Source organism: Nothobranchius furzeri, chromosome 19 (genome assembly GCF_043380555.1).
Source record: "Nothobranchius furzeri strain GRZ-AD chromosome 19, NfurGRZ-RIMD1, whole genome shotgun sequence".
NCBI classification, from domain to species: Eukaryota; Metazoa; Chordata; class Actinopteri; order Cyprinodontiformes; family Nothobranchiidae; genus Nothobranchius; species Nothobranchius furzeri.
The window spans coordinates 1,054,769-1,081,812 of record NC_091759.1 but is presented as its reverse complement, the minus strand read 5'-3'; the positions used below and the strand labels follow the sequence as shown (position 1 = coordinate 1,081,812).

The 27,044-nt window shown below is 44.8% G+C and overlaps 1 protein-coding gene across 4 annotated transcripts in view; it reads left to right on the top strand.

Annotated features, from left to right (window-relative positions):
* jarid2b (jumonji and AT-rich interaction domain containing 2b) overlaps positions 1-27,044 on the top strand; it is a 346,573-nt gene that overhangs the window by 300,873 nt on the left and 18,656 nt on the right. For all 4 annotated transcript variants that reach the window (XM_070547377.1, XM_070547378.1, XM_015973765.3 and 1 more), the window contains 3 exons: positions 8,297-8,520; positions 19,536-19,760; positions 26,204-26,442. In XM_070547377.1, coding sequence (XP_070403478.1) covers positions 8,297-8,520; positions 19,536-19,760; positions 26,204-26,442 — 688 coding nt within the window. The remainder of the gene's footprint in view (positions 1-8,296; positions 8,521-19,535; positions 19,761-26,203; positions 26,443-27,044) is intronic.

Here is a 27,044-nt window from a genome sequence, read left to right as displayed (position 1 = left end):
TGGGAGGGAATGTGGGTATGCGGGGCCTTTTTAATTTGTTAAGCACTTTAGAGTTGCATGCATTGTATGATTAACTGCTATATAAAGTTTGATTGATTGATCATTTATGATAAATAATCAATTGAACCGTAATCGGTTGGAAATATCTTTCCAAGTGTTCTCCTTTATGGTCCCTGTGAAGGCAGCCATCTTGTTGTTTGGTGCAGTGTTGCTGTAGCTTTTGTAGAGTGGGGAAAATCTCACCATAGATCAGACCTTTTTTGCTGGAGTCTGCTAGTGTGGTGGTGTGTACAAGGTAAATGATGCTAACATGAAAGGAAGTGTTAGTTACTTGCAGTATTGCTGCTGCGTTGAAGTCCGGAGCGGCTCAACACACATCATTAACTTTAAGTTGTCGCGAATGTTGTGCCCAAAGGCTTTTGTATATTTGAAATGTTTCCTCCCTTGATGAAATATCTACTTTGCAGTTATTTCAAGTTACCCTGTTGTCATGCTTTCTTGTAAATATAACCAAACCTTTGAGGATTTGTGCCGCTTAGACGCCATGTTTCCTGCTTCCGTACGCTACGCAACGTGCGAGGTGACTTCCTTCATACTGCAAAAGTACCAAATTATTCCTGGGAATTGAAAGAATGGGAACCGGTTCTCAACAAGAACCGATTTTCGATTCCCAACCCGAATATTAGCTAATAAAAAATTTCATAACTTCATAATTTCTCAGTCATTTTCCAGTAACTCAAATCGACTCACAAGACCTCCCCGTCTAACCCCGGCCTTCCACCGTGGTTATTAGCTGTTTGCTACGCTTTGTAGTCGTTTCGTGATAAATACGGTGGATAGCCGGGGTGATGGAGATTTACACCAGATGGGGTCCAGTCCAGGGCCTTGAGGGCCACCATCCTACAGAGACATTTCCTTCAACAAACCTGGTATAAATTAACAGGCTTCTATGGAACTTGAGAACAGGTGACTCGACCATCGAATCGCCTGTAGAACATGCAGGATGGCGACCCTCGAGACTCCGCCTATAAGGAGAAAATTTCAATAAAAACAAAAAACCTTTTCTGTTATACAACTCCACTGAAGACATCCAACCAATTTACTGAAAGTAGCAGTAACGCATATCTTGAATTAGCATCTGATCTAATATTTATTATTATATTTATATATTAGATTAGCTCATCTTAATCTGCTTTAGAGAAGTCTTTTCTCTCCCCTGAACATCACGCGATCTTTGCGCTCATCTTCTGCCTCACTGCAAAAAAGGTGGTGTGAAGGTGAGGCAAGGTCACATTTAAACACACACTCACACACCCTTTTCATTTATCTGCTAATAAACGTTCTTGGTGCTTCTTTAAGCTATTTTCCCCTTTTGCTCATACCAAGTCCAAATGATTTAGCGTCGCTATTACAGCTTGTCTTTGTGCGTATTTTTGCTCCATTCTGCTAAATACTCAGTGAACCATTAGTCGTCATGGCAGCCTGGACGTTTCTGCCTGATGATTGTTTACTCATGTCTGCTGGGCCACAAGCTCTGTGTATATGTGGCCCCAGTGAATGGGTGGGCTCATTGCTGCATGTGTGTGATGGTCGCGGGGTCATGGGGTCGGTTCACCGCAGTGCCATCCTTCTTCTTAATCCTCGGAGACAGAAAAGCAACAAACACGTCGAGTCACTTAGGGCTGTTTGCACTCGGCCCTCATCACTCCTCTCAGGATTTAGAGAAGTCGGCTTTTGGACAAAAGGCTCTGAAAGTTTTATATATATATACTATAAACGCTTTAAAATAATCAGATGCTAATAAACATGTAGATGGAATGAAAATGGATCCCTGCACAAATCGCACACATGGCCTCACAGATTCAGCTGGAGTGATGTAGCATTTTATCACGACCATGTGGGCCATCTGGAGCCAATTAAAGCAGCCCCCAAGGTACAGACTCTGGATCAGCGCTCCTCTCTTCAAGCCATAACCTTTACCATGGGAGGGAACACGCAGTCTGATTGGAGCCCAGCCTTGATTATCCGTCAGATGTTGAACAGAGAATGTGCAAATCCTTAAACCACAACCGTCTTTGAGTATCTGAGTTTATTCTTAGAAATGATTGTTCAGCAGGTCACGCTCTGTGCTCGCGTGATTGGATCTAGGGGTTCTTCTCGCCCAACGTCGCAGGTTCTTCACAGCTTTGGCTTCGGCGAGTATCTGAGTAACTCGACTGCGTTGAGAGTGCTTTAAAAGTGCACATTGTAACACGGGGACGAGCAGCTCATGTTCCCTTGGCTGCCCTTATCCAAATATCTGGTTTCAGCGGCAAAGCAAAGGTCTGAAACCATACCACGCCTAACAGCCAGAGCTCGGCTGCAGAGGACCTCGGTGGTGTCTACACGGGACGCCGAGTACAGCATGTGACCTCGGGTTCACGGGAACATTTGTCATCAAGTGTTATAACTAATAACTGAAAACATCCCTGAAAACCCAACGATGCATGTAACAATCATCAGTTTACTTCAGTTGTCCATGCTTTTGTGTAAAATGCTTCTCTGTTTCTCTTGTGTGCATCAGTCTAATGTGCACTGAGTGAAAAACTCAGCTGTTGTTTAAAAATTTTGTAATTGGTCGTTTTTTTGAAAAGTTGATAAAAAAAGTCATTTCCTGTTAGCTAAAAGTGGCTTGTACAAATGGACCCCCTTAAAAAAATGGAACGCCTGCAATTTTTATGCAAATGCTTTAAATTTAATCGTTGGTCATGAAAAAAATCATTTGTTCTTATGAAGCTGTAGATCCGTGGTTGCACAATTCTACACTAGAAAGGGTAGAAAAAGCAGAATTTTTAGATTTCAGTCCTGTTGCTACATTGACTCACACCAGGGTATCTGCAGGTCCTTAAAAAGTCTTAAAAAGTCTTAAATTAGCTTTTCCAAATTTAAGGCCTTAAAAATCATTAAAAATGACGAATAATCCTTAAATACAGTTTCCAGAGGTCTTAAATTACCAAAGACCCAATAAACAAGATTCTTTTATTTCTATAAAATTTTCGTGAATTTCTAGTTAGTGTTCAGCATTTTTGTGTATGACATTGGCGTAAGCGGAGCCGTATACATTCAGTTGGTTGTGAAAGGGGACTATTTTTAGATGAGCACACTAGCTGGTTAAGCTAGTGGGAGCTTGCGCCATGGGGAAGTGGAAGTTTAATGGTAACTGGATGGCTAATCCCACGATCGCAGCGTGGTTAGCACCGGTTCCAGGCAATAGCTGGAAATTATAGCTTAAATTTAATTTTTTAAAATGATAAATGACCCGCACTTGTATAGCGCTTGTCAGAGTAAGGACTCCAGAGCGCTTTACACTACAGTGCATCATTCATCCATTCACACACACGCATTCACACACTGATGGTGATGAGCTACGATGTAGCCACAGCTGCCCTGGGGCGCACTGACAGAGACGCCACCGGTCCCTCACCAGCCACCAGCAAGCAAGGTGGGTTAAGTGTCTTGTCCAAGGACACAACAGCAGAATTCTCTGTCCGGAGCCGGGATCGAACCTGCAACCTTCCGATTACTGGATAACCCACTCAACCTGTTGAGCTACTGCTGCCTTGCTTAAACAGCTTAAATTTGGTCAAAGTGGCCTTAAAAAAGGTCTTAAAAAGTCTTAAATTTGGCTCCCTTAAACCTGCAGATACCCTGTACACACACACACACACACACACACACACACACACACACACACTTATCTTTTGTTACAATGTTCAGTAAATGTGGAGATTCTGGTGTCCAGCTGCTCAAACAAGCACGCTGTTACCTTTTCAGCGATCAGTCCTGCTTGATTTGCATTTTTTTAATTGGTGGGAATCTTATTGGAAGTATTTTTTGCACAATCAAGTTAATAAACCATGCCTTGTTAGCTTCATAAAAAACACACACGTGTGCATGGAGTTTCCTGCACCCTGCTGACGTGCCTTGGCTGACAGAGACGTGGTTAGAGGTGAAGCGTCATGTTTCCCACGCTGACGGGACTCAGCTTTTAGAGGCTCGTCTCCATCTTTGCTGTGGATGAAGCTGGTTTTGATTGTGTCAGCTGTCCACAGGTGTACCACCTGAGCACACGCTATTGCAACTTTCTCTGCCATCCTTCCTCCTGACATCACAGATTATTTTCCATCATTCCTTTGCTTGAATTGCTGTCCAACAAAGATTAGTTTGATTCCACGCGTCCGATCTTACAGCGAGGAACTGTTTGATTTTAGACGTTAGAACAAATAGGGCAGAACACAGGAGGAAGGGATGATAGTTGGATTACAAAGGGATGAATGGGGACATCCTGCTATAATCTCTTGTTTTTTCCTCCCCGTATCGGTTCTCGGTTTCCTCATTTTTTTTCCTGACATGTCTCTCCAGCTCTCTTTCTCCTTTATTCAATGCTTTCAGTCTAATTTTAAACTTGTGTAAGCTGCACCTTCCTACCGTGGCACCGTACCAGTGAGCTCGTTGTGCTTGGGAACATATCGTATCCCGACTTACACACACACACACACACACACACTCACACACACGCAGTCAGCCAGCCAGTGCTCATCTGGGCTCACCAAGGACTAAATCAGAGACTCGTGTTACCACCCAGCTCTTTCTGCAGTGGTAGTTCTGACTAAGTAGCCATGTCGCTGCAAATTGTTCCCATGCTGATTTCCCAATATTCACTCGGACTCTTCCTGGTTATTCCCAGCTCGGCTCCTGAATGCCTGCTACTAACGAGGTGCCATTCAGCATTGATTTATAAGTGGAACTTTACGTAATTTCAAAGGAAATGAGGGGAAAATTATGGATGTTCGATATTGGCTTTTTTACCGATATCCGATATATTGATACCAATATTGTCCGGGGGGGGGTTAAGTGCTTGGGCCAGTCATAGCTCAGTGAAGTTGGGTTGTCAGTTCACTGTCTTTCCACGCCCACATCAATAGCATAAATCGGTCAGCCTATTTCCATCTTGGATCCGTAAATCGTCCTCGCTCCTCCTCCTCCATGCTGCAGCCATTCTCATACACAGCCTTAACTTCCCGTCTTGACTACTGCTGCTCACTTCTTTTTGGTCTCCCCGATAAACTCCTTCATAAACTGGTCCAGACTTCAGCAGCCCGTGTTATCACCGGAACCCCCTCCTTCCTCCACGTCACCCCTGTTCTTCAGCAGCTCCACTGGCTTCCAGTTAAATTTAGCTCCACCTTCAGGATCCTCCTCCACAACTTCAAAGCAATACGTAATCTTTCTCCTCCCTACTTAACAGACCTCATTACTATTGCTACCCCATCACACTCACTCAGATCCTCCTCTTCTCTCCACCCTGTTGCCCCTTCTGCACGCCTCACTACCATGGGGGAGCAGAGCTTTCAGCTGCTCTGCTCCCCGTCCTTGGAACGCACTCCCCCCAGACATCAGAAACATTGACTGCCTTACCCTTTTCAAATCCAGACTCGAGACCTATCTGTTCAAAAGTGCTTATGACTTGTTTGATCTGTTTTTATGACTGATTGATCTATTCTGGTATTTTACTGTATTTTATTGTGTTTTGAAAGGTGCTTTTAAATCAAAAGTATTATTATTTTGTCATTTTCTTGCTGAGAAGTTTTGTTTTGGTTCAGCTTCAGCCGAACTTGTGTTGCAACCATGATTTTTGTTGAAAAACTCCTTTAAATGACTATTTGATGCTGGAGTTGCTTTCTCTGCAGAGGCAGGTGCCACGGTTTGATTGATCCAATCTGCTTCTTCTAGATTTCCTCTAAACCCCGCGTTATCACATCATCACTGAAGCGGATCGCTGTTCATTAGCTTTGCTTTGGGCATGTCCCCGTCATGAGCATGTCATTAAACTGGGGACGAGCGCTGCATTTAAAAAATGTTCAGGAAAAGTGAGAAAATCGCGCAAGTTTATTGTCAGTGGGGAAAAACGTAGTGGAAACCCCTCCAGCGAGTCTTGGAATGTTGGTTAATTGGTAACAGATAACGGCAGATCAGCCAAACGCCAGGCTCGTCTGAACAAGACCGTGCTGACTTTGTTTTTGTTTAAATCCAGAAAAATATAGTTTTAATAGGTTACAGAAGAACCTCCTTTCCAAGCAGTCAGAAGGTTCTTTATGTGCTGAAGTCATCATTCAGATGTTTTTGGGTAACTATAGTCGCATCTCTTTGTAGACCGTAACTCGCTCACCGTCTGTTTCCTCCTCTTTTATCTTAATCTCACTTAATCTAAAGTTCCTACCGTTGCACCAACCTCCCTGTTTCCAACTTCCCCTCCGCCACATCACTTCCCTCCTTTCATTCTGCTCATTCGTTTTTTTTTTCATCCGCACGTTTCAGGTTAGGGTTGTTTCATTTAATCTAATGACCAATACATATGTACTTTTAAGTTTCGTTTCATAGTTCGCATACAGAACAACCAATTTTCTGCTTAATAAATAGTAAATTTAATTATTTTCAAATGTTTGGAAAATTCACATTTCTTGTGTCAAACCAGGTAGACATGTCAAGTTCATGCACCTGACTTTTTATCTTATTGTAAATAACTTTATTTTTGGAGGGACACACTAAGTGATGAAGTATGGCATTCTGAGAAATATAAGCAGAATATATGCAAAACTCACATTCTGCATACTTTTGTGCCACCATGTGGGTCTCTACCTCTCCTCTAAACAATCCAAATGTGAAAAAATCCAACCATCTGTTTTCTGACAGTGTTTGGTTTTAGGGATTATGTGCCTAAAACAAGCCGTTATTAAAAAGTCCCTGTTTGTGATGTCACAAATGGAAAAATTAGCATAGAACCAGCAGCTCTAGTCCCTTTTCAGAAATCGTACCATCTCAGCTAATATCAGCCAAGCGAGATGGATGGGCGTGGCCAGATCCAGCTGGTTTTCTTAAAGTGACAGAGCCCTGAAACGGCTCATTCTGGAAGGTACTGAAAATGTTCAGTATAAAACAGCTGAATTTGAGAGGGATTTAGCTCAGAAAACTTCATATACATGTTTAGTTTAAACCTTTGCCTTAAGATTCCTCATATTTAGTGAAATTGGCGACCTTTTGATACCATATTATTTAAGATGAAAAAAAATCTTTAATTTGCACAAAATATTTGATGAAAACGGATAAACTGATGTACAATGATATTTATGTTGCATCAGCATCTAGAATCTCGACGTTTGATACAAAACGATGGTCTTTTTCTGAAAATGTGACATTTTGACAACGTTGGAGCAATCATTTCTCAATTTCTCACACATCGAGTCCATGTCAGGGCAGGAAATTGACACGTTTTAACTCGACGCTGTTCTCTGATTGGAGTGTAACCGGAGCTCTGAGCCTCTCAGCGTCTGCTCCAAATGCGTTGCGAGTGTTCTCCAGACATGATCCCATCTCCCCTTACCTCGGTCCGCTCCGCAGCGAATTGACAAATAACACCAGGATATCATATTGCTCCTATCACTACTCCTCCACGTTCACAGCGTAGCTCGTGCTCTCGCGCATGCATGCGGCAGCGCTAATCGATCGTTGCTGCTCCGTGTGGTCCCTGCTGCTCTGGGACTTTTATTTATTTACTTTCAAGGTTTGATTTGGGAGCGCGTCAACACCCAGGTGTGGTTTCTGCTTCGTGCTCATTGCTTTTTTTCCCCTCCTTCCTGAGTGCTTCTTTAATATTCTGCTCTTACTCCCGCCTCCGCTGACACATGCTGTGAAATAAAGAGAAGGAAAACGACCGGCGTAGACATCTCAAAGGCTTTGTGCACTGCTGAGAGGCACAAAGCTGAGGCAGAAAGGGGAGAATGAAGGAGTGGAAGGAGAGGATGCGGACAGTTTGTAAAGATGCTAAAGTAAAAAGACATTTCTGGCATGGTTGTGGCTGTGTTTGGTCATAACCGAAGGCCCATTCATCAAAACAGCGCCGGTGAACTTCCACTTGTGTTTTGAACTTTTCATTATCCGTGTGGGTTAAACGGCAACATGCACACACGTCGGTGCATGTCAGCCGGTGAGTGGCTGAACATCCATTTGATGAGCGGATGTTTGAGCATCAGATTGCACTTAACGGATTTGTTATGTATTTATTTTTGCCAGGAAACATTAGCTTTAGAGGCACTGTAGTAAAAAAAAGAAGGAAGTGGTTCTGCAGGTATGAACAAGTGCAGCGCTGTGGTTTTAACCAGCTGCGTGGGTTCTTTAAATATCAGCCGAGTCGGTCTGAAGTTTTAATTTCCATTTTAACAGATGGATCACCTTGTTTTTCCTCCTCCTTCCTCCTCAGGCCTCGACTCCAGGCGCAGAGGAAGTTCGCCCAGTCGCAGCCCAACTCGCCCAGCACTACTCCCATCAAAGTGGCCGAGCCGGGCAGCCTGAACGCCAGCCAGGCCACGGTGCCGCCGTCGTCCCTCTCATCGCTCTCGTCGTCATCGCTGTCGTCCTCCATTCAGGACCTGTCCCGGCGCAAGCCCAAGACGGAGGACTTCCTGACATTCCTCTGCCTCAGAGGTAAGACGGGTGAGCAGATGGAGACGCGATTACGCGGGAGAATGTCGTTTAGCACGAAAGCAGATTGTTCTGATATTCCATCCGGGTCCGAAGTGCATCCCAGACAACATTCTGACGGATGTGTGTGCACGCACACACACACACACACACACACACACACACACACACACGCACACACACACTGCAGATGAATGCACATTTGCCCAAGGCTAAGATTATCCTGGGTTTCATCAGCTTACACATCTCCCCCTCCTACTTTTCAGCAACTGTCTGTCTCTTTAACACCCGGCCCGTCACCCTCGGCCCCTGCAGCCGCTCGAACACAGAGCACAACTCGACAAACACGACACCGTGTCACACACCGGACGTCAAACGAAGTGTAAAAGCCACGGCAGAGCCGTCAGCGGCTGGATTAGTTTTGTGTTTGCGGCGCTGCGTCGTCTCGTGCTGCAGGATTGTTCATCCAGGGTGGATTTACCAGGAAAAACGGTTCAACACCAAAACATATCAGCTCAGTGTCGGTCTTCTCTAAGAAACTCAGACCCTCCGACAGTCGTGGTAATCAGAGTCCTGTTCTGTTTTGTGTTTTTTCACCACATCGAGTTAATGAAGGTCTTGTGTTACTAATAATCTCTGCTCTGCTGACCCGAGTCGGTCAGGCCGTCGTCAAGCTGCTGCTGCTGCTGACGCTTCTCAAAGCTCTACTGAATCGAATAGTCTTTTATTCTCTTTTGCTTCTAAATTTTTAGCTGAAAAGTTTCTGGTTAGAGAGTAAAAGTCTGACTTATTCTTCTAAAGTCAGTGGAAGAATACTAATAGAACTGTATGTGGGTTTACTTTTAAATGTTTTTGAAGGCATTTTCTGCATTAAGCACAACAATAATTGTAATTTTTCAACCAATTTGATTAAAACACTCTGAAGTTGCAAGTGCAGTATTCTGGCCACAACAGGTGGTGGGAGTCTGAAGCCTTTTTTTTTTTACAAAACAATGCCGTAAAGGTCTCGCAACGCCGTGGCGGCATCAGGGAGACTTAGGTGGTTTAAAGGTGGTCAGATTGTGGCGGTAATGTGGCGCAGTCGTGTTCTTTTTATCAGTGCGTTTACATGCAGCCAGTAACCCTTTAAAAACCCGAATATTCACAATAACCCGGTTCCGCAGGTCCATGTAAACACCGCCAGAAATCCGGATATGCTCATAACCGGGTTTTTAAAAACCCGGTTACTACACCTTGGGTAACCCTTTTCTAACCTGAATGTTTGGTCGTGTAAACGCATATCGGGATATCCCCATTAAAGCGTGTGTTCTGCGCATGATCTGTTCACAAGGAATCTTGGTCTTTTGAGTAGCGAGACGTCTTGTATGCGCCAGAACACCGGAAGTAAACAACAAGTTGGGAGCAACATGGCGAGTCGCGGCACAGCACCACACTTTTGGAGTGACGAGGAAACTAAAGCGCAAACAAACGCGGTCGCTATCTCTTCCGAACTGGGAAACATGTTGTTATTTTCATGGATACCGGAACGAGAAGAACCGGAAATGACGCATATTGCGTCTGAACGTAGTCCACACGTCCTGACGCTACCCCAACGTCCGCATTTAAATCGGGTTATGCAAGTTAGGGGTAACTCTTTCTATTTATGCTTGTAAACGGGTTATTCTGATCAACTCGGAAACCCGAATACCGACCTTAACCCGATCATAACCCGGATATTGGCTGCATGTAAACGTAGTCAATGAAAGATTAGGCGATGGTGGTATAAAGGGGGTATGGGGCGATCTCTGTGAACTGAGCTCCAGCTCTAACGGAGAGAAGCTCTTGGAGCACCGCATCACTCCAGATCGCCGTTGCAGCTGGTTTTGTTCAGGAAGCAAAACTTACGACCCGGGTTTATTTTCATTTTCAACATATTTGCCGGCCGGAGCTCTGCAGTAACTCCCCACGTGATCGTGACACCTCCGTCTGTCGCGCCAAGGCGCAATCGCTGTTTATCAGACAGACAATTACCGAGCGAGGCGGAAAGAACGTCACAGATGAATTGAAATTAATAATATCGTCACCACAAAACCATGCGTGAATCCAACGTGTAACACAGTACGGTTCTTTCCTCGCGTGCTGTGCTGCAGCATCGGCAACGTCAATTCAACCTCTCCGTCTTACACGGAGCAACACCAACGAAGAGCGCAGCTACGAACACCGGCCGTAGCTGCGCAATGAAAAATAACAACCCGAAAAAATGAGCAAGGGCGCTGCCTGTCAGCTCAAGCATCCCTCCGCTCGCTGCTACCGCCATAACACTTCGAATGTGCAACAACAGATCCTGAGTCAGTCAGGAGTGCTGCAAAAACCGCATCTTTGACCATCACATGTAGGGATGGGTACCTTTGACATTTGAATCGATCCGGTACTAATTCCCGGTACCTACGAATCGATACCGGTACTTAACGGTACCAATTTTTGATACTTTTGAGTGTTTATTATTTTAATTCTCTTTTATAATTAAATATATATTTTTCTCAATATATAACAATATTTGATAAATATCACGATAAATAACATTCAACTGTTTGTATTTTAACATCGTCCTTGTAGTTTTATAAGCTGATAATTAAACTGAAGCAAACATCTTTACTGTGAACTAAATTTACTGTGTATCTTCATTCCTTTTGCCGTCCTTTTTCATTTGATTTTTCCTACTGGGAAGTTAGAATTTCCGAGGAGAAAGCGAACGCACCGTTAGCTGATAGCAACGGTGGCAATGGAAGCTAACATATCAAGCTAACGTTATCTTTAACAGTTTATTTAACTGCTGGAACAGATTAAAACGATGATGCCTCACACGTAGATCGCTGGTTTCATCTTCACCCAATCACCCGTCACATTTAGTAAAGTGAAGCCAAACTTTAGTGCACGTTCATGTTCTAGTCGGAAATTTTGAGTTCCGAGGAGAAAGCGAACGCACCATTAGCGAAACGGAAGCTAACATATCAAGCTAACGTTATCTTAAACATTTTATTTACCTACCGGAGCAGATTAAGATGAGGATGTCTCACTTAGATCGTTGTCGCTGGTTTCATCATCACCCAGTTACCCATCACATTTAGTGAAGTGGACCCAAGCTTTAGCGTGCGTTCTTCTACCATGCTGCTCTGTTTACAACTGGCTCGCAGCGACCGATGACATAACGCTCTTGCGCATGCACAGCTGTTCTCATTATGAAGGACGGGTACCGAAACGAGGCACCGTTTGAAACGACGTGAATCGGTGCTCGGTCGGTACCTTAAAAAGTACCGAATTCGGTACCCATCCCTAATCACACGACTGCGTTGTTTTTAAGTGCAATTTTCTGTTGGGAAGCAACTCTATGATGTGAAAGGTCCTGAACTACATTTCAAGATGGAGGATCTTCGGCTGATCTGAAGTCTTAAACATCTGTGGCTCCGTTTTTCTGCTTTTCTTCATAAACGAGGTGTTTTCTTGTCCTACATGCGCTAATTTTAGAGTTTAACCCCTTAGGGTGACGACCGGACATTGATTCCCAGCCTCAAACCACTGCCTCATATTTATAGACGCACGTTTTAGCTCGTTGTGTGTATTGGTTGCGTCTGTGTGGGTTGGGTCCATGCTGCGAGGATGACATTTGGCTCTGCAGGGATTCTTCTGCTCCGGTTTTCCCTTGGCCTCTTACGTGACCCACAAGCAGGGACCCTTACCAAGTGAGAGGACATGGGAGAATGTCACCCGAGCCCTTGAGGTTGAATCTATGAGGTTGTGTGTGTGGCCTCCCACCGTTGTGGCTGCATGTGTCTCCCAGCATCCTGGATAAAGGAGGAGGAGACGCAGATTATACGAGGACATCTGTGCTCGACTTGAATCTTTTCAGAGCGACCCGTGTCTTTGATTTCCCCTGAAACGCTCTCCCATCCCCTTCAGGTTTAGATGCACGTCTCTGATCTTCTCACTACCACTTCACAGCCTCTCTCTTCATTTAGGGAACTTAAAAGTTCATCATCCTCCCGACTTTGTCGCTTCTAACCTGAAGCCCTGTCGGTGGTAATTTCTGTGATTCGTCCCAGGTCAAACGTTCTCGGTGTGTAAACACCCCCCCCCCCCCCCATTTATCCACCCAAATGTTTGCTTATCTTATCTGGTAAACATTACACATCCACCCCAGAGGCTCCCATCCATCACTTCTTCAGACAGCTACATAAAGGCAGGCAAAACACAAAGGATTACAGGTGATAAAAGCAAATGCTGCGTGAGTCTGTAACTCCAGCCCTAAATAATGTTACAGGTAAACGTGCAATCGTTAAATTGGAGGGAAGTTTTGCTTTTCGTTCCTCCGGGGATGTGAAGGGGGCGTCTCATGAGTCTGATGCAACGGGGAGGTAACCAGAACACCTCTGCGAAGGAGATGTGCATCATGCATGTTCACTACTCCCTCTGTGTACGCACACGTTTGTGCTGAAGGGCTGCGGAGCTCGGTGTGTGCTCTCGGGATGGTGTTTATGTGTGGTCCGGGCTCGTAGCTGGGCTGTTTATATCCATGGAGAAAGCCATTTGGGTCGTAGCCAGACAGTCTGCCTCTGGCCCTTTTGGCCTCGGGTGGATCAGAGCGTGCTGCTGCTGATGGCCGTGTGGGGGCAGCACTGAGCAGGGCACAGATGTGACATTATGGAGTAAATGAGTAACCGTAATCAAACACGCGCCTGGAAATGAGCTTCAGATGGAACAGCCTTCCAAGAGTGTGATCTTTCTACGTACGGTGTTTGTGTTTTCCCAGTAAACCGTGTGTGTGTGTGTGTGTGTGTGTGTGTGTGTGTGTGTGTGTGTGTGAGAGAGAGAGAGATTGAGTGTTTACCTCATTGCCCTCTGGGTTTTCTCCTCCTTGCCAACGCTGAAGTGGTGCCTCCCCGGGTTCAGCGGGGCCAATCCTGCCTCTCTGCTTACATAACCTCCCAGCAGTGACCCAGTGAACCAAAGACCTTGGATTCCACTGATGTGATTACACTCGTGGCACAAACGTGAACTTTTCATGTCAGCACTAAGAAATGTGTGTGGAACCTTTATTTTATGGCTAAGATTTGGTATTTTTATTTGAGTTTCGCCCGACTGGAAGCACATGGTTGAAGCCTAGAGTGAAAGTCATCATTCTGCTCCCACGGTGGCTAAAGCAGCCGGGTTTTTCAGGCTGTAGTCGAGGAGCGCTGAAGAAACAGGAAACCGGAGGGTTCATAACTGCACAACCCCACCCAGTGCCCCCCCCCCCCCATACACACACACACACACCCCATTTTAAAATGGCAGTCTTAATAGACTCTCAGACCTAATTATGATTTGTCTGGCTGAAATGAGCTGGATGACAATCTGTTGTAATTGTGGGATTGGGCTGAAGCCCTGCTCGAGATCCCAGACGTGTAGAAGCAGGTTTGTCTTTTAAAGCTCTTCTCTGATGCAAGTTTATGTTCTTTTTCTGACAGGTTATGAATTTTTTAGCCTCTGTGTTGGAGAATGTGGTTGTTTTTTGCTTTTTATTTTGGGGGGGGGGGGGGGGGGGCACCAAGCGTGTGTATTTAAGTTTGCTCCCAACTACAAAAATCCAGATGTGCTTATTTATTCTGGATGAGTATCTTTCACAAACTCAAAACTGGACCCCCCACCCCCCCAGGTGGTTCTGTGGTCTGTTTGTGCGCCAGAGCTTTTTTTTTCCTCAGAGAGTGACTTAAGCTGGTCGTACACTGTGTGACTTTTTCACTTTTTTGAGCCGATTTTCCAGTCGTGCGAGAATCCACGACATCGGGGCGAGTTTTGCGCCGAGCGTCGTGTGGTGTACAGGCAGGCGGTTACGAGAGGCGATTAACAACACGTGACCAGCTACCGATCAGCAATCATGAGCTCGCACGGACTTCTGGCGTGTTTAATATTTCGCTCGTCCCTCGTGAGGGTATCGCACTGCTGAAGCAGCGCTGCGAGCAGCTGCGACCCAAAAAGTATCAGAACCGCTCACGGCGCATGCGCAATCCTGCATCAACACCGCTCGCCCGCTATTTCCCTAATAACACACGCTGTTCGTTTTTGTTTCTACACGTTTTTACTCACAAAGATTGTCAAGAAAGCGTGTTTGTCGTGTTCATGTCAAATTAAACTGATCACTAAACAGATTTACTTTCTTTATTTCGTTTTCCTCATCCAACCCCCATAAATCCCTGTGTCCTCCTGCAGCACTCCCGAAGGACAACATGCAAAACACGACAAAAAAGTCTGACGTGTTGAGTAAAAACGGCTATTTTTAGCATATTTTTAGGGCCGTTGTGTTGCTACCGGTCGTACAGTGTGAGCACATGACTCGTGAGATCTGCTCTGCGAGGAATTTGTACAGTTTGAGCTGAAGCTGAACGCTACGAGTGAAAAAGTCGCACAGTGTCCGCCCGGCTTTACAAGGCGTTCTGCTAGAGACCACAGCAAATGTATAAAAATACGAGTCGAGTTCCCTTTTTAACAGAAAATTTAAAAATGCTCTCCAACCTTTTATACCTTATGTTTTATAACTCTAATAACTGAGGAGTGGCTTGTATTGATTCTGATTATTACGTCTTAGTTTAGGTAATGACCTGTTTGTGTCCTACAAGCTTCAGATGAATTTTCTTACTTATTCATATTTCATCAAAAGTTTCAGTCATCCATTCCTTTTGCATCTAGTTTTCTCTCAATTAAATGTATTAGAAGGAGTTTTCAGCAGTCTCCCAAAACAAGAATGTTAATTAAATGATCGACTTGTCTGAGTCGTATTATTTGCTCTTTAACTCCGTTTAATTCAGACCGGCTGACTTCAGCCTTTTCTTCTCACAGACTTCTTTTTTTTAATTGGCTTATAATCACTCATTACTTTCCATTAATGCGCCTTAAACACCAAAGCTCCTAAAAGGGTAATAAAAATTGCAGTAGTTGCTTATGCCGTGCAATCGATTTAGTTATTAAGGACGCACAACTTCATAAAATCCACAGTTTCCTGCTCACAGCCAGATTTAATCAAAGCTGTTGCATAACCTCCCGTTCTTGTTAAGTTGAAATAAACAGTCACATGGTACGCTAATGACATCAGGAGCCAAAATGTGTGGCAATCTGCAGTAGCTTAGCATTTCTCTTCGGTTTCATAATGGAAGCGTGCTTTTCTTTGGGTTCCCTCGGCTTCTGCAGCTTTTCTCCACGCTGAACCGAAGCACAAAGCAAGGCTGCGAGCGATGATTTATGAGCGCGGGATCGTGGGATTTTTATGACTACAGCTTTGAGCTCCGTAACCTTTTGTGAGGCAGAGTGCATGTTTACATTCAGCTAACTGAGGTAACACTATAGGCCGCCCGCTGCCAAACACAATTCCCCTCCTCCAAGCTCCCAATGAAGCAGATTTCAGAGAGATGACAATAAAAGTTATGGACTTTGACAGAAAACGGAAAGAGAGAGAGAGAGCAATAAGGGTCGAGTCTGACGTTAATCCTGTTTGGGGAAAGTGGAAGAGACAGACGTGGGATTGGCTCAGCAGCAATAGAGTTAAAGTAATTCATTTCTAGATTTCAAATGTCGAGTACGTGTACGTAAAATACAGGATGTCTGAAAAGTGTCAAAGCTAAGAGCCTCCGTGGAGAAGAGTCCTCGTTATGTCCCGCCAGTCCTCTGGATTGGATTCCAGCCACAAAAAAAACCTAGCTAGCCCTAAACCCAGCTCTCTATCCAGCTGCTACCAATTCTGTGCAACAAAAAAACAAATATGAACTTAAGCTTAGAAGTTTACGTTCCATAAATACGCGTAGACTGCAAAGTGCTTGTGTTTAAACCTGATTAAGAAACAATAAAGCTGCTATTTTAAGTGAAGCCGCTGTCAGTTTTGACCGGCGGCGGCACGCGGTTTGAAGGAGAGGCAAACAAATGAATCAGGTTAAAGTGGCTTTATTGCAACATGTTTTGTCATCAACACCAACACTCACTGCCTTTTATAACCAAGTGACTGATTGGAAGAAACCAAGAAGAGGGGTAATCAAAGAAATAATAATTAAATAATATTTACAGAACCTAACAACCAAAAATAAATGGTACCAAACATTTACATAAATACAAATCATACTAAATAAATCCAAGTTCAATCAAACAGAAACTAGGTTTCACTTAACTCCTCCAAGAATCACACCTCCGTATTTAAGTGGTATGCTCCAGCAGCTTAAAAGCAGCACCTGGGACACAAACGTCCCTTTGCTGCCCCGCCCTGCTGAGGAGACACCACCGGAAAGGTGAGTGAAACTTTGGAGATTAACTTAAACACAAATTGACATTTAACAAACATTTCCTCTTTACACAGGAAGGGTGGCCAGTCCCTCCGCTTCTAAAGAATCCGTTACAAATGTCCAACACAAAATAAATAACTTCAATAACAAAACCTTTTCATAATGAATGGAACCTCTGGTCTCCATTACAGCCGCCATCACTGGGATACGCTCCATGTTCTTGATTGTATGTGTGCACGTCACTGAGCGGGTGCTAACACGGTGCTGCTCCGTTAGAGTATCAGTAGGCCACCAGCTGAGATAATAACAGCAGCAACACAATCAGCATTACTCTCAAACCCTTGAGCCACTTTTATTCCTACGTTATGTTGCAGCTCTGACACGCTGGTGTCGCTGCAGTTGAACCACGCCAGATGGGAAAATTGTACATTCCACTTTGTTTTTAATATCGATGTTCAGTATTGACTTATTTACGATGCCTGACTTATCAATATAGTCTAACTCTTAATTTTTGATGCTGATATAAACCAAAATTTGCTGGGTTCACCCCTCATAAACAATAAAACTAAACTATTTGGGTAACTAGCGTTGCTTATTTCCATCATTCGTACTTAAACTGGATACATAAGTGAGAAAATAACTCCTTCAGTTTCACTTTCCCTGAGATGATCCTGACAAACACTCTGTGGTGTCTTTTGGCCAAAGAGTTAAGTTCTGAATGGTAATAAAATACTTGAAGAAGTTATTAACCCCTTCGCTGCCAGCCGTTTCCCACCGTTTTTATTGTTTTTTTTTTTTAAGAGTCACAGAACGTTGCGGGCTAGGATGATGTCGACGCCAAAACAACCAAAACAAAGCGGAGACTCACCTCTTATATCAGGAAGAATCCGTTTCGAGCTTTATCTGTTCTTTCATAATCCGTTGTTGAATTGTGATCGGCAGAAACTTTTCCGGTTCGCGCCTCACTATTTTTACAGCAGAAGCCCAAAACGATCTCCTAACACATGGATTTTCTGCCTCCTGATCATGTGACGTGTGACGTACGCGGATGAAGATCGGCTTTAGAGCTGAGATGTTTGTTCTCACGGTGCGGGGGCTCGTTTCCTATGCCCACACAGTAGAAAAATGCAAATGACGACTTTAGTTGTCAATGGCAGCGAACGGTTAGATTTAAGGGCAGTATTAGCTACATCGTAGCTCATCCCCGCAAGTGTGTGAATGGGTGAATGATTGTGTTGTGAAGCACCTTGGGGGGTTGTGGAACCCTAAGAAAACGCTATACAAATACAGGCCATTTACTATTTTCCAACATCAGCTTGTAATTACAAATCCATTATAGGATCACCTGGCACTGCTTGTTAAGGATGCAGCCGTAGCTTTGGAGGTAGAGCGAGTTGTCCAGTAATTGGAAGGTTGTAGGTTCAATCCCAGCTACTGCCAGGGAATGTTGCTGTTGTGTCCTCGGGCAAGACACTTAACCCACATTACCTGCTGGTGGTGGTCGGCGGGACCGGTGGCGCCAGTATTCGGCAGCCTCGCCTCTGTCGGTGCGCCCCAGGGCAGCTGTAGCTACATCGTAGCTCAACCCCACCAGCGTGTGAATGGGTGAAGGACTGATTGGGTTGTGAAGCGCCTTGGGGGTTGTAGAACCCTAATAAGGCACGATACTGGCCATTTACCATGAGGGACAAAACCGTTTGTTACAAAGAGTTCAATGGGAGCGAAGGGGACAGCAGCGTTGGTGGGAAGTCCGTCCACTGAACAGAACAAAGCGGAGGACGGGCGAACATGCAGCTCTTGTTCAAACTTGGAGGGACATTGATGGTGAAATGTGCTTCAGATGTCTTGACTAATATAAAGGGCGTGGCGTCAAGCCGGAAATGATCTTGGGCTGTTGTTAAGTTGACCAATCACAGATATACACTCTCTGTTGCGTTTGAGGAATAGTTTAAAAATTGGGCCTTACTGCGTTCGTCAGAAAGCCCTTTCCTCGATGGATAATGACGCTGTGCATCTCTGCTCCTCAGGAGATGAAGTATTAACTAAACTTGCTCACTCTCACCTCAAAACTACCTTTGACTTGTTTTTATCCGTTTGCGTTGTTTACATTTACACAGAAAAGAGAGAAAAAAATGGCTCAACAATCTGTATGTACTTTATCCGCGTGTGCCTCTGAACATTCATTCTGTTAATATCCACGTGTTTAGGGAATGTTTGAACGCGTTTTAAAGTTACTTAGTTGATAAATGTAAGAGGTATACGCATGCTATGCTAGGCTAATTGCTAAGCGTGGCACTAGATGTGTTTATTAGTTATTCGTGTGTTCTTTTTATTGATATAGACAATGTTATGATAAAACATTAATGAAGACATTCCCGTAGGAAAAGCAAGCCTTGGGTGAAGATTCCTGTTTGTGTTTTAGTTGTTTGCTAGCTGGCTAGCTACACATAGCTACATGTCAGGACAGCATGTGCTCATCACACAGGGCACATTTCATCTCAAGTTGTGCCAAACAACCAGAAATATCTAAAAAAAAATGTGTTAAAGATCTTTCATATTTTGACATTTTTATGGAGCGCATAAGTAGCTGAGGAGTCTGATGTGTAACATGTGCAGAGTATATCAAATTTCACCCGATACCGATCATTTCAGATATTAACATTTAGTGCCAATGTTGGCCGATAATATTGGACATGTCTAATTTTTAACCTTTTCTCCGTCGTCTTCCTCCTGTTCCAGGTTCACCCGCCTTGCCCAGTAATATGGCTTACTTCGGAAGCTCCCAGGAGGAGGAGGACTTGGAAGAGGATGAGGAAGAATTAGAGGAGGAGGAGGTGCGGAGCGGAGGCAGCGTCCACTCACACGTTGCAGCAGGCAGTAGCCAAGCCTCGGCTTCCTCTTCCTCATGCAACTCCACGCCCCGCAAGAGCAAGCTCCTCGCCAGGCAACCGCTCAACGGGCACGGTAAGGGCCAGAGCGCTGCGATCTCACACCAGACGAGATGTTTTCAGCTAGTCTAATGGGCCATTCCCATCTGTACCGGGTCGGCCCGGGCCGGGTAGCGTAGGTTGTTTCCATATCTGGGTGGCCTGGTATTTTTCCGGGCCAACCAAGGCTCATTCTCAGCCCTCTTCTCGAGGGGGTCTGCTTCAGGCCGACCAGGGCCAACACACCCACTGCTGACAGCAAATTCACACCTTCCATTAGAGCAAGCCTCTGATTGGTGGGTAGAATCAGCCCACATGGGCTTAAAGAGCAAGTCACCCCCAAATCAGCTTTTTCCCCCTGATAAACTATATAAATGCGTGTCTAATCGTGCTGCAGACACGTGTAGTCAATAGTTTAGCACTTAAGTGCATTTTAGTTAAAATTTAAATATTCTGCCTAAAACTGTCAGTGTTGTGCCGTTGTCAGGTAAAAACTCTTCACTGCAGTTGAATTTAAATCTGCCACCGCTATTGGCTAAGAGGTATGCTATGATGTAAACTGGTACGTTATGATGTCACAATGCCGTTGTGAGCCTGTGTGTGTGTGTAATTGGTAGCGGCTCCGCCCTCTCGGTCTGCTAGGCAACAGCATTTGTTGCATTTTTTAAACATGAAGAGGGAGTGAAGTAAGTTTCTTGTAGGGGGTGACTTGCTCTTTAAGACAAGGGTGTGTGGAATCAACCGGGCCAGGCTGGGGCCGACTGGGGCTACCCGGCCCGGGCCGGGCCGACCCGGTACAGATGGGAATGGCCCATATTGCACCACAAAGGCCCCGGTGAGCGAGGCAAACAAATTAAACAGGTGTGAGAGAGCGGGCAGATGAAACAAAAGGAGGGAAAATAATTAGAGAGAATTATTTAACTTTGGATTTGAAAACAGAAGCATTAACAAACGCTGTCATAACCACACAACAGACGTGTTTTTGGTTTTTTTGTGCTTGTCAGCAAATTCCTGCTTCTAACTGTAGAGACGTTCCATGGAGTTACAAAGCAGAGCATCGACTATTTCCACCCCAATTAACACTTAGCTTACTAAGCCCTAACAAGGTGTTTATGCACACAGCGCAACAGCTGGCCTGCGCCCTAGACACACACACACACACACACACACCATTACAGTTACAGCATATGTGCTCCCCTCGGGGAACAATAGACGTCCGGATGAATGAACTCAGTGTCCGACATTTAAGGAATTACATGCAGAGGTTGTAAAAATCTGATTCTTATTAGGAGGTGATTGTTTTCTAAATATGTTTCTAGTTCTCAGAAATCGGTTACAGATGATTTCAACAATAGGATGTTAACGTTCTGCAGCGTGTTTGCACACTGCAGCCATGATGGAGCATCGCTGAAAAATCCTGGGGTCAATTGATTTCTGCTATTCAGAAAACGTGAAAAGGAATTAAAAATAAAAACTAGAATATCGTAGAATTTAGCAAATGTGGGTCCTCGTTTATCAAACGTTCGAAGAAACTGACCTACATCCCCTCCTACGACCGAGATTTAGAATGTGCGTACGAACAGTCCGTAGACTGATTTATGAAATATGCGATGGCCTCTCGTTCACACGTTCCTCCGCAATCGCCAGACGATAGATCCCACCTGTGCGTATGCAGGTGCTCGTGTCCGTTCACCGTCATTTACACACAGAAACGCCCTCAATTAACCTTTTTTGGTCACGGTTTCCTATAGCGGAACAACAGCCTCACAATTTCTGTGATTTATGAGAAGTTGGTTGGCTGCAACTGGAAGAAAACTCATCAGCCTGAGCAATCAGAACAGAGCAGACGTACGCTAGTGTGAGGCTAAGCTAATATTAGCCTCTCTTTGGAGCAAACCTACCTCCCTAACAGACTTTCCTCTCCCTCCGTTAGTTTGTTGAGTTTAGTTTGGTCAGCTGTTTCTCCTGTCATCTCTGGTTTAAACATGTGGTCGCCATCCGCAGGCTTCCTCCGTGCTGCTCAGGAACACGTGTAGCTGCAGCTTGAAACGTGAAACCGTGCAAGAAGCACAAACAGTGGAAGAGTGAAACCTGTGTGAAGAAATCCAGGCTTGTGCGCACGAGGACCGCTTATTCGCCGCTCTTATCTCACACACAAACAGTTTGCAGAGCAGCCTGGCGCCTTCGCTGTGATGTGCTAAATAAATAGATAAGGAGGGAAAACAGGCAGATATACTTTGTAAAGGGACAAAAGAGACTAGGGGGTTAAGGACACTGAAGCAGACATTTGTGTACCATTGTGTAAATTATGACGCACACACACACACACACACTGCAGGAAAAGCGTGCTCACACCTTCATCTATTTAGCGTCAAATGTGACACTTTAATATGCAGCTTGGGCTACTTTCCAAGAGAAACACTTTTATATGGGCTGGTGGGGGCGGGGGTGGGGGGGTGAGTAAGAGGAGAAGTGGAATTATTGAAGGAAAAGATGTGTTTTAATCCAGAGAGGTAAAGGGAGACCGGAAAGGCCTCACATTCGTCAGCGCTCCGTCGCTCTACTACCCTTCCTCGTTTGGCCGCGCGCCATGTTGACACAGCTAAATTAAACAGCTTTTATTGGGCCCAGATTCTTGCTTGAATCACTTCTCAATATGTCAGGATTTTTCTCATTTTTCATCGAGCCCCGGAGACCCGCCGACGCTCAGCGGTGGCTACGAGCACACACACGCAGTCACTGTAAGGTCTGAGTGAATCGTTGCCTCTGAAGGCCTGATGAAACTTTAAATTGGGGCTCATTAAAGCTGGAGAGAAGGCCTCTGAGTGCGGATGTTAATTGCCTCACTGCTGTTTGGCTTCGCTCGGCTCCATCTGCAGGGCTCAGTGCCGTAGAGACCTTTTTTTTGAACAGGTTCATTGACAAATAACATAAAGACGTCTTCATGCGCTCTTTAAGACATGCATTTTTTAGTGATTAGGGGTTAGATGTCTGCCAGAAGTTTGTCATGCTGGCTTTTCCACTTGGTCGTCGTGGTCTGTGATTATAACCCCTTTGGCTTATTGACTTGGAGAGACGGTAGTCTAAAAAAGCACAGCGTGGCTTATTTGATGGAAATTTACACAGAACCCTAATTATTAAAGCTATGTTTCCTCATTGGGAGTTTCTACCTGTTGTAAGGTTTAAAACCAACTCCTAACCCACACGTTGCACCATCTTGATATTTGTAGGCATCCCAGGGTATCCACGGGTCCTTAAAAAGTCTTAAAAGTCTTAAATTTGCTTTTCCAAATTTAAGGCCTTAAAAATCCTTAAAAATTACAAATAATCCTTAAATACAGTTTCCAAAGGTCTTAAATTTTCAAAGACCCAATAAACAAGATTATTTTGTTCCTATAAAATTTTCGTGAATTTCTAGTTAGTCTTCAGCATTTTTTGTGTGTACGATGTTGGCGTAAGCGGAACTGTGCACGTTCAGTTGGTTGTGAAAGGGGGCTATTTTTAGATGAGCACATTAGCTGGTTAAGCTAGTGGGAGCTTGCGCCATGGGGAAGTGCAACTTTAATGTTAACTTGATGGTTAATCCCACGTTCGCGACGTGGTTAGCACCGGTTCCAGGCAATAGCTGGAAATTATAGCTTAAATTTAATTTAAAAAATAGCTTAAATTTGGTCAAAGCGGCCTTAAAAAAGGTCTTAAAAAGTCTTAAACCTGCAGATACCCTGGCATCCGCTATGAAGTGTGCCTCTCCTCGTCCCTGTTATGGTTAACTCCTCCCAAATCACTGAAAATACCAGATTTCTGCTTTTATTTGTGCATTTTTCTATTGAAGACAGTTCTCCTCAATTACCTGTTTTGGTGGTTGCGTCATGAATAATGTTGCATCAGTTGAACTTGAGTGATTCATCTGGACCAAATCTGATCAGTAAGATGGCATGTTTGACTTTGCATGGACTTTATTCACTGATCGTATGAAGTCAAGATCGTGTTAGAACGAGTCCAAATCATAAAATGGACCGCAAGGGAGAACTGCGTTGGATAAAAGCATAAACGGCACGTCTAAAATAGAAAACACGTTCCATTTATGGCTCTGTACCATCCAGTGGTCCAGTCGGAAATGCAGCTTTTTCTTTAAAGAGGTCCTTCACTGAGAAACGGTCTTTTTACTTATTATTTTAGAAAATGTTCATGGAGTCTGAACTTTAAAATAGTCTCCTACACCGATCTCCTGCATTATCTCCTGATAGAAAATAGACCCGACAGATCTACGTCACACTGTCACTTAACATTCATGGACTCACCCGTCTTGACTTACGACGGGGAAGGCCGTTGTTGGTTTAGCTTCCAGGAAACGGCAGAGAATGTCTCGGCTGCTAGAAGCTAACCGTTAGCATAGCAACTCCGCAGCACAGCAGAACTCCTTCAGGCTTGTGTTATTTGTGGAGATGAAACATCGACGTTGCAAAGCAAACAGAGCCAGTGAAAGAGTTGTGTTACTGTTAGAGGTGGGATATCTAAATATCCAAATTAAGTCTCCAAATCCGGTCTTCTGAATCCGTTTTCTCTGCTGGCTGACTTTTCTGTGCTGAATCAGGAGCTCATGTTCCCCCAGAGTACGACTTACAGGTCATTCTTTCCTGCTGTAGACCACCGCACAAGTACTGAGATGTATGAGTGAAAGACCTTGGTTGGCTCCACCATCGGCCTTGGTAAAGACAAAAACCTGAAGCTTGGCTGCAAAAAGCTGCTTTTAAGTTATTTTTAATCACTCGTAAATAAACCAACCCATCACCAACACTTTTCTTAATCATCTTTACATCTGAAGGTCATGCTTTTGTTATTTCTAGCCTAGCTTATTTTATTCATTGGGATTAAAATCAGGAAAAGCACTTTCACCTGGTCGCAGCCAAACGAGGAAGGGTAGTAGAGCGACGGAGCGCTGTTCTGTGTTCTGTCGTACGTCCATTGACCAATATCTCCAAGGTACCGCCTCTATCATCACGTGCATAGCCTGAACTAACCGTGGCGTACTTTGTGGTTGATGGACGCATCAAGTAGCTGAGAGACTCAGAAGAACCAACAACTGGTTCAGAGTTTTAAAAACTCCCAATTTTTTTAACTGGGGCTCTCTCGGATGACAACTCTTTATTATGCTGTTACAACCTGAGGGTACTTGAGGAGAAAAGTCATCTCTGTCTGTGCTCTTGATGTATTTAATTACTGGAATCATTAACTTTGTGTTTTTCTTTCTGATAGCAGGTATGACCAGCATCGTAGTGTTTTTGTATTTGTGTCTCTTGTTCCTTCCCTCTCAACCCCAACCACTGGAAGCTGATGGCCATCATCTTCCCCGAGTCTGGAGCAGATGGAAATCTCTTCCTGTTAAAAGGGAGTCTTTCCTTTTTATTTATTTTGCTCTGTGCATACTAAGGTTGGGCGAATGGACACGTTTAGCGGCCTTCGGCGATAGCCTGAGCCCTTCGCTGTCATTTTTTAAAGCCGTTTTCCTTCTTGCCTCTGAATTTGGTCTCGGAGATGGAACATTACACACTTCCAGGTCAAATCAGCGTCTTTTTTGCAGCTCTTTCTATGCACATATACACATTATATGTCATTAGAAAGGTAGGACTCTTGCGATTCCAACAATGAAGCTGTAATTGTAGACACAACAAATGATTTTGTCATACCGCTCGTAAACGTAAAATAATATCTAATTTAGAGCCCTGCACTGAAGCCCTAGGCCCGAGGGCCGGGCTTCGGGCCAACGACTGTGTAATTACCTCAGACACGGGCCGGGCTATCATCGCGTGCGTAGCCTGAACTAACCGTGGCGTACTATGTGGTTGATGGACGCATCAAGTAGCTAGTGAAGTTCAGAAAACAGCAATCTCTCACATGAGCCGTCACGATTATGATCGCTGGGTTTTTGTTTCAGGCTCACAAAAAGTCTGACCACCACCTGAGAGAATCTATCGCCCACTGTCGTCGGTCAGACCGACAAAGATCGGTTGGAAAATTCGATGCATCGCCCAACCTTAGTGCACACTCGTGATGCAGGATTGGATCGAATAGTTTATTCGGTGCAATCCCCCATTTTTTTATTTTTTAAAAGGTTCGTTTGGTTAAAAAAAAATTGAAAAGAATTAAATAGAAAAAAAAATTTCATTGGATTTTTCTTTAGTTTCAATTGAGCACAAGTGCCTTGAAATGTTGGTGGATTGGTGCTTTTGTTATTATCATGAACAGCTCCGACCCAGGTAGAGTTCTGGATCAACTCCAGACCTCAGATAAACCCCAAATTTGGCTCTCTTAATACAAAAAGGTATATATTGATGTAAATGTTTTACAAGAATGAAGTACGTCTGCAGCAAGTTATGTGTAATTATGTCCGTTCTTGCTGCTGTGAGGTTGAATTTATTATTTTCTTCTAATAAATAAGAAAACCTCCCAACTGATTCCCCGTTTCTGTCTCCGTTCCAGTGTTCAGCAGCAAAGCAGGGACCAGGGAGAGTCCGAGGCCGAAGGCAGGGACTCACGGCAGGGACGTGCCCACCCCACCACTGCCACCCCCTCCACCACCACCTCTGCCTCTTCTGAGGGAGCGCAGCGAGCGAGCCGAGGCCCGGGAGCTGGTGAGGGAGCAGCAGGCCATGGCCAACGCTCGAGGCTCGGCTAACGGGATGCATTCACGGAGAGCGGCCGAGGAGCTTCGGAAGCAGGTAGACCAGGACGTTTGGGACGATGAAGAGTAACTCCTCTCCCTCTCTCTCTCTCTCCCTGTCACTCCCTCTCTTCTCTCTCTCTCTCCCTCTCTCTCTCTCTGTCACTCTCTCTCTCTCTCTGTCACTCTCCTCTCTCTCTCTCTGTCTCTTTCTCTGTCACTCTCTCTCTCTCTCTCCCTCTCTCTCTCCTCTCTCTCTCTCTGTCACCCTCTCTCTCTCTCTCTCCTCTGTCACTCTCTCTCTCTCTCCCTGTCACTCCCTCTCTCTCCTCTCTCTCGCTCTCTCTCTCTCTCCCTCTCTGTCACCCTCTGTCTCTCTCTCTCCTCTGTCTCTCTCTTCCTCTCTCTCACTGTCACCCTCTCTCTCTCTCTCTCCTCTCTCCCTGTCGCTCTCTCCCTCTCTGTCACCCTCTCTCTCTCCCTCTCTCCTCTGTCACTCTCCTCTCTCTCACCGTCTCTCTCTCTCTCCCTGTCACTGTCTCTCTGTCACTCTCTCTCTCTCCCTCTCCTCTCTCCCTGTCACTCTCTCTGTCACTCTCGCTCTCTCTCTCCCTCTCTCCTCTCTCTCTCGCTCTCTCTCTTCCTCTCCCCTCTCTCCTC